The sequence below is a fragment of the Scyliorhinus canicula genome, chromosome 17 (assembly GCF_902713615.1).
Source record: "Scyliorhinus canicula chromosome 17, sScyCan1.1, whole genome shotgun sequence".
In the NCBI taxonomy this organism is placed as follows: domain Eukaryota; kingdom Metazoa; phylum Chordata; class Chondrichthyes; order Carcharhiniformes; family Scyliorhinidae; genus Scyliorhinus; species Scyliorhinus canicula.
This window is the reverse complement of record NC_052162.1, coordinates 25,340,334-25,353,092: the sequence shown is the minus strand read 5'-3', so window position 1 is coordinate 25,353,092 and position 12,759 is coordinate 25,340,334. Positions and strand designations below refer to the sequence as shown.

The 12,759-nt window shown below is 44.7% G+C and overlaps 1 protein-coding gene across 1 annotated transcript in view; it reads left to right on the top strand.

The window, feature by feature from the left end:
* Positions 1-12,759, top strand: part of nexmifb (neurite extension and migration factor b) — a 313,433-nt gene that overhangs the window by 278,873 nt on the left and 21,801 nt on the right. Inside the window, exons 4-5 of the mRNA XM_038774952.1 lie at positions 6,352-10,654; positions 11,514-11,859. Of these exons, the coding sequence (XP_038630880.1) occupies positions 6,352-10,654; positions 11,514-11,604 (4,394 nt within the window). The 3' untranslated portion in view covers positions 11,605-11,859. The remainder of the gene's footprint in view (positions 1-6,351; positions 10,655-11,513; positions 11,860-12,759) is intronic.

Below are 12,759 nucleotides of genomic sequence, written 5' to 3'. Positions count from 1 at the left end.
AATGGAGGTGGCATGGAGGATATGATGGGCCATGAGGAGGTTGGTGGAGGACATCAGTTAGTATGGGAGGCATGCTGAGCCATTGGAGTAGGTGAGGGGAATGAGTTGGGATTCAGTTGACATTCACCGACTCTATGGCTGCCTCTGCTCTGCTCTCTGGGTTGGCAGGTCCAACTTCATTGTGCGCTCACCTCAGAATGAAAATTGCACAATTCAGGATGTCTAGAAAAGTTGGGAAATTTCCATAGGAGTCACAGTTTCCAAAGGGGAGAATATACCAGAGAAGATGGCCTAATGGGCTTATCCTGAGCCTTTCCACTCAGACTTCCTGCAGTGCAATGAAAGAAGAGTGAATGCTGAGAGGAAAGGTTTTAACAATCTGCATTTAAAGAAACTTCTTGTTTGAACACTAGGGTTTATTTGGCACAGGGGGGCGCGGTGCAGGGGATGGTGGAGGCAGCGAGGGGGAGGGGAAAAAAGGAAGGAAATCGCAGAAAAGGTGACCGCTTTGCATAACACCTTTGCTTAGTCAGCAAGTATGAACCTGGCCTTCCAGTGGCTTGCCATTTCAATTCACCATCTTGCTCTCATGCTCACATTTCTGTCCTTGGATACATTTTAATCTGTTCCAGCAGTTGGTTGCTACTTCTGGTTGACCACATAGCTGTCTCTGTTGAAAGCTAATAGCTTTCATTAAGATTCACTGCTTTTCTTGCTGCTGAGGAAATTGCGAGAGATGCTGAAAATTTAAAATTTTAATATCTAACTACAATATATCAAAATTCTTGTCTGTATGTTCTTCCGTGAAACATGTTCCACTATAAATTCCTATGTCTACATATAATGGAATCTGGCTATGCTGTGCTTTAATTACATGTTTCCCAATGCACATGCTGCAGTGACCATGGCCGGGATTCTCCCCTGCCCGGTGGGGCGGGGGCGTCCCGGCGTGATAGAAATAGAAAAATAGAGAAATACAGCACAGAACAGGCCCTTCGGCCACGATGTTGTGCCGAACTTACGTCCTAGGTTAATCATAGAATTTTGGACACTAAGGGCAATTTATCATGGCCAATCCACCCAACCTGCACATCTTTGGACTGTGGGAGGAAACCGGAGTACCCGGAGGAAACCCACGCACACACGGGGAGGATGTGCAGACTCCACACAGACAGTGACCCAAGTCGAAATCGAACCTGGGGCCCTGGAGCTGTGAAGCAATTGTGCTATCCACAATGCTACCGTGCTGCCCTTAAGAATAAATTAATCTACACTCCATTATTCTACCCTAATCCATGTACCTATCCAATAGCTGCTTGAAGGTCCCTAATGTTTCCGACTCAACTACTTCCACAGGCAGTGCATTCCATGCCCCCACTACTCTCTGGGTAAAGAACCTACCTCTGACATCCCCCCTATATCTACCACCATTTATCTTAAATTTATGTCCCCTTGTAATGGTTTGTTCCACCCGGGGAAAAAGTCTCTGACTGTCTACTCTATCTATTCCCCTGATCATCTTATAAACCTCTATCAAGTCGCCCCTCATCCTTCTCCGTTCTAATGAGAAAAGGCCTAGCACCCTCAACCTTTCCTCGTAAGACCTACTCTCCATTCCAGGCAACATCCTGGTAAATCTCCTTTGCACCTTTTCCAAAGCTTCCACATCCTTCCTAAAATGAGGTGACCAGAACTGCACACAGTACTCCAAATGTGGCCTGACCAAGGTTTTGTACAGCTGCATCATCACCTCACGGCTCTTAAATTCAATCCCTCTGCTAATGAACGCTAGCACACTATAGGCCTTCTTCACAGCTCTATCCACTTGAGTGGCAACTTTCAAAGATCTATGAACATAGACCCCAAGAACTCCCTGCTCCTCTACATTGCCAAGAACCCTACCGTTAAACCTGTATTCCGCATTCATATTTGTCCTTCCAAAATGGACAACCTCACACTTGTCAGGGTTAAACTCCATCTGCCACTTCTCAGCCCAGCTCTGCATCCTACCTATGTCTCTTTGAAGCCGACAACAGCCCTCCTCACTATCCACAACTCCACCAATCATCGTATCATCTGAAAATTTACTGACCCACCCTTCAACTCCCTCATCCAAGTCGTTAATGAAAATCACAAACAGCAGATGACCCAGAACTGATCCCTGCGGTACGCCACTGATAACTGGGCTCCAGGCTGAATATTTGCCATCCACCACCACTCTCTGTTTTCTATCGGTTAGCCAGTTTGTTATCCAACTGGCCAAATTTCCCACTATCCCATGCCTCCTTACTTTCTGCATAAGCCTACCATGGGGAACCTTATCAAATGCCTTACTAAAATCCATGTACACTACATCCACTGCTTTACCTTCATCCACATGCTTAGTCACCTACTCAAAGAAGTCAATAAGATTTGTAAGACAAGACCTACCCCTCACAAATCCGTGCTGACTATCCCTAATCAAGCAGTGTCTTTCCAGATGCTCAGAAATCCTATCCCTCAGTATCCTTTCCATTACTTTGCCTACCACCGAAGTAAGACTAACTGGCCTGTAATTCCCAGGGTTATCCCTATTCCCTTTTTTGAACAGGGGCACGACATTCCCCACTCTCCAATCCTCTGGTACCACCCCTGTTGACAGAGAGGACGAAAAGATCATTGCCAATGGCTCTGCAATTTCATTTCTTGCTTCCCATAGAATCCTTGGATATATCCCGTCAGGCCCGGGGGACTATCTATCCTCAAGTTTTTCAAAACGCCCAACACATCTTCCTAATACGTATCTCCTCGAGCTTACCAGCCTGTTTCACACTGTCCTCTCCAACAATATGGCCCCTCTCATTATACTGAAGAAAAATACTTGTTCAAGACCTCTCCTATCTCTTTAGACTCAATACACAATCTCCCGCTACTGTCCTTGATCGGACTCACCCTCGCTCTAGTCATTCTCATATTTCTCACATATGTGTGAAAGGCCTTGGGGTTTTCCTTGATCCTACCCGCCAAAGATTTTTCATGCCCTCTCTTAGCACTCCTAATCCCTTTCTTCAGTTCCCTCCTGGCTATCTTGTATCCCTCCAGCGCCCTGTCTGAACCTTGTTTCCTCAGTCTTACATAAGTCTCCTTCTTCCTCTTAACAAGACATTCAACCTCTCTTGTCAACCATGGTTCCCTCACTCGACCATCTCTTCCCTGCCTGACAGGGACATACATATCAAAAACACGCAGTACCTGTTCCTTGAACAAGTTCCACATTTCACTTGTGTCCTTCCCTGACAGCCTATGTTCCCAACTTATGCACTTCAATTCTTGTCTGACAGCATTGTATTTACCCTTCCCCCAATTGTAAACCTTGCCCTGTTGCTCACACCTATCCCTCTACATTACTAAAGTGAAAGTCACAGAATTGTGGTCACTACCTCCAAAATGCTCCCCCCACTAACAAATCTATCACCTGCCCTGGTTCATTACCAAGTACCAAATCCAATATGGCCTCCCCTCTGGTTGGACAATCTACATACTGTGTTAGAAAAGCTTCCTGGACACACTGCACAAACACTACCCCATCCAAACTATTTGATCTAAAGAGTTTCCACTCAATGTTTGGGAAGTTGAAGTCACCCATGACTACTACCCTGTGACTTCTGCACCTTTCCAAAATCTGTTTCCCAATCTGTTCCTCCACATCTCTGCTGCTATTGGGGGGCCTATAGAAAACTCCCAACAAGGTGACTGCTCCTTTCCTATTTCTGACTTCAACCCATATTACCTCAGTAGGCAGATCCCCCTGTGATGGAGTGGCGTGAACCACTCCGGCGTCGGGCTGGCCCAACGGTGTGGAAGTCTCCGCACCTTTAGGGGCCAAGCCCTAACATTGAGGGGCTAGACCCGCGCCGGAGTGGTCGGCGCTCCGCCGGCTGGCGAGAACGGCCTTTGACGCCATGCCAGCCGGGGCTGAAAGGGACTTCGCCGGCCGGCGGAAGTCCATGCATGCGCTGGAGTGTCAGCAGCTGCTAACGTCATCCCCGCGCATGCGCAGGGAAGGGGGTCACTTCCGCTTCCGCCATGGTGAAGACTATGGCAAAGGCAGAAGGAAAAGAGTGCCCCCACGGTTCAGGCCCGCCCGCCGATCGATGGGCCCCGATCGCGGGTCAGGCCACCATGGGGGCACCCCTGGGGCCAGATCACCCCGCGCCCCCCTCAGGACCCCGGAGCCCGCCCGCGCCACCTGGTCCCGCCGGTAAGATAGGTGGTTTGATCCACGCTGGCGGGAGGGGCATGACAGCCGGGGGGGGGGGGGGGGGGGGGGGGGGGAGGTCGGAGAATCCCGTTCCATGGCTGGGATGGCGTAATACGGCATGACAAGTTTACATAGGGAGTTTGCATTATACAGGAGAGCATAGGAGTTTATAATGAAGATATAAAAATAACAGGATGCTTGACTTTAAAATGAGGACTGAATTATGCTCGGGCACTCCTGTCCAATTGTCCAATGTCTTCGAAACCCATTTTACCTGAATATTTATGCTTAACTATAGGATATCAACTAATGTTAGGTTCCATGGTGAACTATTTTGTCCATAATTTAATGAAAACTTCCTGTAAACACTTATCATGCGGGAATAAAATTCCTGACTCTACCCCTACCCATTTCCTACCACAACAGCACTACTGGTAAGAGGGTGTATTGACATTGACAAGTTTAAGGTATGCAACTTCCATTATCAATATAGACGCATAAGTTCCCATGTCTGTGTGTGTTTCACACTCATAGCCCATAGATGTGTAGGTTAGGTGGATTAGCCACGCTAAATTGCCCCTTAATTGGAAAAAAAAACAATTGGGTATTCTAAATTTATTTTTTAAAATATAGGCGCATAAGCAAATCTAACAATATGTGCAGAATGTCTAGCTTTTAAGGGCGCAAACTAACGAATAAACAACAGATTCCCATTCTGGGGAAGATTAGCGGGGTGGTTCTTTGTTGTGGCAGGAACGATCCTGTATCGAACGGTTCTCTTTTGTTTGGCCTCAGCGGGGAACGCCCCACCGAGGCCGCACTCAGTCACATTTCCAGCACTGAGGAGCTCCATTCGTCAGTGCAGGTAGAGATATGAGTGCCATTTGAAAATGGCACACCTGTCTCTCAACCTCCCAGGTGCCCCCAACACTCCAACCCACCTGTTGGCGGGTCCTGGAACTCCCCCCCACCTCATATGGGCAGGGCACCCCCTGGCCCAATCCTTGGCGTGTGCAAAAAGTCACCCTAACACTGCCAGCATGGCAGCAAACGGCGCTCCGGCAGTGCCAGCGGTGGCATCCTGGAGGCACTGCTAGGGTGCCAGACTGCCAGGACATCACCAACCACCCGAGGTCTTGGATCGCCTGGGAGACTTCCTCAAATGCGATTCCGCCTGGTCCCTGGTCAGTCTTCGGTGAGGCTGATCGATCCAAGGTGGCGGTTAGATCCAGCATCGGGGCATACGTAACTATGCAAGTCTGAATTCCTCCGTTGTGGGCAGTATCCAGATCACGAGATCTCGTTAGATCGTGCAAGGCGTAACGACCGTCGGGAGACCCCCCCGGTGAGGCACCTTGCGGGATCTACCGGATGCGTCCCATCCCGATTCTGGCGGGATGCGGCTGGTAAACGCGCCAAGTGTCTGTGCACCCATATATTTCCTCCTCTAATCTCCATTTATATAATGACTACACTTGGGCTTGAGACTTGGTGTGCAATAATGCAGTCAATCAAGCGATTTATATGTATGTGCATATAGATAGTATATATATATATAATATACAAACAGTAATGCATATGGATAAAAGAGGTGGAAACATAAAGGTCAGCAGAATTAGCATTCTACTCAAATCTTCCTTTTTATTGTGGTTGTAAAGGCAGATTCCAGTCTGTTTAAAATTTCACAGTTTACATCCATAGTTACTGAGGTGATTAGTCTTTCAAAACTGTGATCATTTCATTTTTTGCCCCAATGACACATTTTAATGAAAGATTAATTAACAAATTAAATGAATGAATAATTCTCAGAATAACACTGACTTGGAGCCTGGATGAAAACTAAGCTATAAATCATAATGAGATTTTAACAAGTTCTGCCATATCCTTTCAGCTTTTATTGAGATAATTGTAGTTTGATAGCAATAATAAATTCTGTATGCTGGCTACTTCAGTTCCCTTACATCAAAATTATTCCTCTTGGTTCAAGATTGAAGACATTTGCGTGTAATGTTTCTTATCTCTCTTTAGTCATGTCCTTTAAATTGTTTATCTGAAGAGCCTAAAATGGGAACTGTGCACTGAAATTATTTAACTTTTTTCCTTCCATGTAGAATCATGTGGTGGAGGGAAACTTATGAAGTCTTACAGTACAGCAGATGTTGCAGTTACCTTATCATCTTTCATTTCACCAAAAGAAAATGAACTGGGCCCTAGGGTGTTATCTTTACCAACTTCGAAAGAGGCCTGCCTGTTGGACCCACCATCTCCTCTAAGACTAGCTGATGTGCCTGAACATACTTCAAATGATTCCTCCACACACGCCATTTCCCTTACATCTGGTGTCACAAAGGGTGTGAATTATTTGTCCGTACCAGAGGACTCTGACAAAGCCCCATTCAGGTATATGGAGCCCAAAGGCATTCCGTCGCTGTCTGATGATTGCTTGATGCAACAGAGCAGAACCTGTTTGGGCTGCTTCATTGAGTCAAAAGAAAGCATTGATGCAGAACCTGGAATAAGCATGAAAATAGGTGACATGAACAAGGATTGCGACACCTGCACGGCCTCCGATATAGGGATTCAGTGCATGAGTACAGGGGAAAGTGCAAGATACGGGGATCAGCTGCTTTCAGACCAATTGTTAAGTTTTACTGTACACAAATCTAGGACTACAGACAAAAGAGATGTGGAGAAATCTGACAGTGAGTCGGAAGATATTACTCAAAAACATTACTATGAAGGATTACTGCTGGACAAATGCAATGGAGAGGAAGCTTTACTATCAAACCCTAGCCAGGATTGGGCTTATTTTGAGTCTTTTATTAGCGAGAGCAAAATAGAACTGCTTGACCTGTGCTCAAAAAATGAGCTCTCGGTCAATCTTTTTGCCGAGGAAGAGGTGGACAATTACATGTTTGATGATGAGTCAACTCTCAGCAGCGATGTCTGCTCTTTAAAGATTAGGTACGAGTCGTTTCAAGACAATGTCAGGGAAAAGACGAATGTACTTCAGGAAGAAGCGCAGTTAAGCTTTTTTCCGAACGTCATCACAAACTGCACAAAAAAGGAAGGCAAAGCCTCCATGAAAATGAACTCCGATCCATCGCAAATCAAATCTGATGAAATTGACATCTGGGATGAGGACGACCAAGCGGAAGAGAGGGCGGGAATGCAGAAATATGGTGGCACTGTGGATGTAAAGCTGTATGCAACTTCTAAAAGGAACCAGTTCTTCGAAGCAAATCATTCCGTTGAAGATTCAGGCGAGTACAGTGACGACAGCTATGGAACAGACTCCTCTTATGACACCATTAAAGGCAACGTGGACAGTATTAGGTATCTTTCAAGACAAAATGCAAATTGCTCTGGCCAATTAAATTATGCATTGCGTGCCAAAAGGAAAGTGCGGTACAGCGATGACTACTTGTACGATGTTGACTCCATAGAAAGTGAAAAGATTTCGGGAAAGAAGGAATGGCCAGCGGACGGTCCGAAGAAAGAAGATGATGATGAATGGTGCCCACGAAAGCGCCGAAAGTCAGCTCGGAGAGGACCGCCAGTTATTATTAAATATATAATTATTAATAGGTTCAAAGGGCAGAAGGATATGCGAGTGAAAGTGAGTAAAATTGATGCCACCCAGACAAGTGTCAATTTGACTGCTGAAGCACTAGGTAAATATGAAAAGCTTGCACCTTTAAAGGAATTTTGGTGTCAAAAACAATCTAAGCGTCTGTTGTCAGTGCCTATTGAAAGAAGGAAGAGGCTGCATTTAAATAGTACCGTGTCTAATGTGTTTCTTGCTCATCCTGCCAAAAGGAAAAGCAAACAAATTGCAAACAGACACAGGGCACGTAGAGTTCGACTTGAGCTGGGGCCCAACAAGCAGATTGCATGCTCTTTTGACCCGGTTAAGACTAAAAGGCTGACCTTTGCTGATAGAGAAGAGATGGACTTTGTAGATGCCCAGACAGTCGCAATAGAAATCCCTAGCTGTGCAAATGGCTCATGCTCCAGCAACATTACATCAGGGAGTGCCTCGATGAGAAGTAAATTGCAAGGAAGGTTTGAGAGCCGAGCAAAGGAGAAAGGCAGGCTAAAAAGACTGAAATTAAAAGCAGAAGCCAAACTGAAAAACACCAGCAAGAAGATCAAGATGGCAGTGAATAATGACATTGAGACAATGACAAATGCCAGTGAGATAGATTCAGCTGCAACGAAACAGAATAGTTCAGGTAGCCTTCTAACTAATGCCGTTCATTGTGTCCCAGACAACTCCCATTTATCTAAATCGTGCCACTCAAAGGCTGCTGCTAAGAATTCTACTTTTTCACCCGCCACCTGCTCTACTGAGAAGCCTGTGCCATCTGCTAATGCTGCATCTTCTGTGCAAGTAATCCCTGGGGGGTATTTACAGACACTGCTGGATGCATCCGATTCCATAAGCCATACTGGGCTCTCCTACTTCCCACATCATTCTGTCATTGCTTCCAAGCCACTGAATCATTTCAACCCTTCGAATCTCACTCAAAGTTGTGTAATGTCCCCTCCCTCCGAATCTGAACAGCAGCAGTCTCCTCTTTACCAGGAGAAAAAACAAAGCTTTGAAAAGTTGTGGCATACAAAACAGGAGTATTCAGCTATTGGCAGAGCACCTGCCGTCCTGTCAACTAGTATGGTTGGTGTAGAATCGCTACCAATAGAAGGCACTAATCTTTCAAGAACCATTAATGACAATTATCAACAAATAGAAATGCACAGCGATGAACTTGTGCTTAGCAAGGATTATTCCCATAACCAGCCGCTGCAGTCAAATGCCAACTATCAATCATGCATAATAGAAGACGGTGATGGCAATTTTCAGCTCCATCGAGATTCAGTAGCTCCAGATGACACCAGACTCATCAGTTTTGATTCAGTGGGTTCTTTGTCAGCCAACGCCAATAATTTTAGCTCTTTAAGTTTGAAATCATGTGAAAATGATGGTGAGGATGATATGAGTGATGACTTTTTAGCCCATTGCAGCCCCAAGCTTATAATTCAGCAAAGTGTTGATGAAGTTGCACCTCTAAAGGAATCTGCTGATCTCCTTGACATCTCAAACTTCACTCCCGATAGGTTCAGGCAAGTGACTCTGTCTGAGATTTCCCCACCCATTACACCCGACCTTTCACCTGAGATAGTGGGACCAGAGGTCAAAACGTCAGGCAAACCCAAAGACTTTCAGCAGCACACTCAGACAATGCTTGGAGACGCAAATGAAATGAAATGGGGTGCAGTACCCCAGACACATGATCAATCAACTGAGACATTTATTTTGAATAATCATCAATTTCAGTTTCATACCTTTAATAACGAAGATACCAGCGAGATGACCGAAACAGGCCCATTCGAAAAGCAAGCTGGCATGCTGAAGTTAAATAACAGTACGAGAGGACAAAAAGCTAAGAAGAAAAGCATCTCAAGTAAGCATGCGGGCTCAAACCAAAGCTCACTCCCAAAAGGTCCAAAAAAACCAAGGAAGCCAAAATCTGCTAAAGCGACTGAGAAAACTCAAAACAAAAGTAATTCGCATCAGAGTGCTGGCACTTCCAAAAACTCAAGAAAATCGATCAGTGCGGCGCAAGCTAAAAGGAATGATCAGGCACAGCTGCCCATAGCGAGCAGCAAGTCATTGGATGCACTTGTTAATAAAAATAGCACATCACCTTGTGTTCAGCTGCTTAATGAGACCCTTCCACATCGAGGACCTGCTGCTGTACGGGGTCGAAAGCAAAATGGGGGAAATAGCACCTGGCCTTTGAGTAAAAGGGCAAGCATTGGTTGGGCTGGGCAGAGTGTCACAAACAGTAACAATCTCTTAGTCGATGACCAGAGAGAATTTGAAGAACCCAGTAATATACTTTCCAATATTGCCTCTGGAATGGCTGAAGTCCAACGTTTTATGATGGCTTCTATTGAACCAATCTGGAGCCCTGGGGGTCAGAACATTGCCTCAGGTACATGCCAGTCGCTTGAGATAAACAGCCTGAAATGGAAAACTTTGAATATTTTGGGTGGTACAGTGTCAGAATCCAAAAAGAAATCAAATAGTTCTTTGCCTGCTAAAAACCGGAGAGCAACAGCCAAGGCCTTAAGTAACAAAAATCCTGCAAAATCCACAGTTCCTCATATTGCTGCACCAACCGGTCCTAACAATGAATTTCATTTCAGTTCTGGCATGCGAGGTGGCATTTCTGACAGAAGCTCTGATACTTCAAGTATTCCTGCCAGTAACGGTCCCATCCACAAAAAAATGTACCGTCACAAGGCAACATTAAAATTGTCAGGGGATGAGAAGAGTAAGGTAAAGAGAGCAGAGCGTGAACAGCAGCACAAGAACCCATCTGTGACAGCCTCTCTTGAAAAACTGAGGTAATACAGCACTACAGTGGCTGAGATGCACCCTTTGCTTCCCCAGCACCTTCTAAGCCCAGGCACTGTCCCCTGATCCACCCCTCCCACCTCCCCTCTTTTGACGCACGAATTGCATGCCAGAGGCAGTTTCCCCCCACCCCGCTCCCCCTTTCGAAAGGAATTATTTGCATGAGATCTCCTAGAATGGCAAACTAATTGAGGGATAACTTTTGTTCTGACTTGGCTGTGATATAATTAACATGGTTGCCATTAGTACTGCTATTTCACTTCTTCAGTTTTTCTTAATCCTTGACAACATTTTAGTAGACTCTCTACATTTTCTACAGCTTCTGCAAAAAAAAAAAAAATTTGAAACCCTTTGAACCACGGAATAAATTATTTGGTTGTTTTCCTGCAGCAGAAATGACTGCAGTTTGCTCTCAGTAAAAATGGGGCCTTTTGAGTTTTACCTATGTTTGAAGAAGATTAGTTTTTTTCCGGCAGAACAATTGCGCTTATGTTTAGTATTCTTCGGGATAATGTTTCACAAAAGAAGAATTATTCAGAGGCCTTGTCAGTGATCAAACAAAAAATGGAAGTGCTGGAATTAGAAGAGATGTAATTGTTGTGTATCTTGAAAGATTAAATATCTTAATAAGACTGCTGGCTCTATGCTCTAAAGAGCAATAGGGCTTCTTCACCGGTGATAATGTACAATAACACATGCACTACTTGCAAAAATCTGTGCCAAACCATGAACAAGTGTAAAGATAGTTTTATGACAATAGGAACATAACAACTTTGATGTTATTTTTTCTTTATATATGTTTTCAAAAAAAAAGAGGGAAATAAAGACAAATTGAACTTATTATTCCAGTAATATTATGGCAAGTCCCTTGAAGCACCTGCAGCTCATCATTGTGGATTATGGCACCTCAATCATTACCAAAACACTGACGACTAACTAATTCAGCACTGGTTCCTGTTTGCCAAATATGCTTACCTCATCTGCTTGGCAACGCACAAGCTCACTCTGGGGAGCCTAGATGGAATTAACTGGTTTGTGTTCAGTCTGAGCTTTATCGAAAGTTCGAGCAAGAGATAGATTCTGTGTTTGGAGCGAGTCTGAGAAAAGCAGGAAGTGCTGTCGATGTACCGAATGGAGACTTCCTTTCCATTCAAACTTAGGACGAGGTCACAAGGGACAATTGAAGATGTTTTAGGTAAGTGTACGTTTTAATAAAGTAGAGAAATGTTTGTCTAAAAAGAACTGACGTTGCACTATAATGTTTCCAGTGGCTCGTGTTGATCGGTTTTGCAAATTCAAAATGGGCCTAGTTCTGGCGGTAAGCATTTGATGTTCTTTTCACAGATTCTGAGTAAGCCCATGATCATTGATCAAACCCTGAAGGAGTTCAGTCAATGTAAAGTGTTGGCTTGCAAGGCAGGAGGACACTTTATGCTGGCATTTTATAGATCTATGGTGAGGATGGTCTTGGAAAATGCTGTGCCGTTTGGGTCACGGTGCCTCAAAGGACACGTGGGTGAGATAGAGTTTCGGCTTTGGAGGGGTGAAGTTATGAAGAAAGGTTTAAATAACTGAATTCACTTTTGCTGAAGAAAAGTTTGAGGGAGGACATGGTGGAAGATGAAGTAAGCAGATTGTTTAAGTTGGACAGCAAGATAAGTCTAAAAGAGTCTAAAAGATGCAACCACACAGGCTCTAAACTGAATAGTCAAATGTTCTCCTGTACCTACATTTAAAGGGGAGTTGGATCTATATTTATTGAGAAAGAGTATTCAGAAATTTAAAGTTATTTAGCCCTTTACGGATTCACCCCACTTTATCTTTGTAATCTTCTCCCCAACACACCCGCTCCCGAAACTCTTGGCTTCTTACTCTGGCCTTGTGTGCAACCCTCGCCCTACATTCAGACTTGGGGGCTGAAGTTCCGTGCTCTGGAATTCCCTCCCCAAACCCTCTTATTTCCCCTGCCTTGCTTCAAAGCCTTCCTTAAATCACATATCTTTGACCAAATATTGATGATCTATCTCAACACGTTCCTTAACTCGGCATTCATTGTTTTCCTCTCTGGAGTATCTGGGAACTGATTGTTCAACTT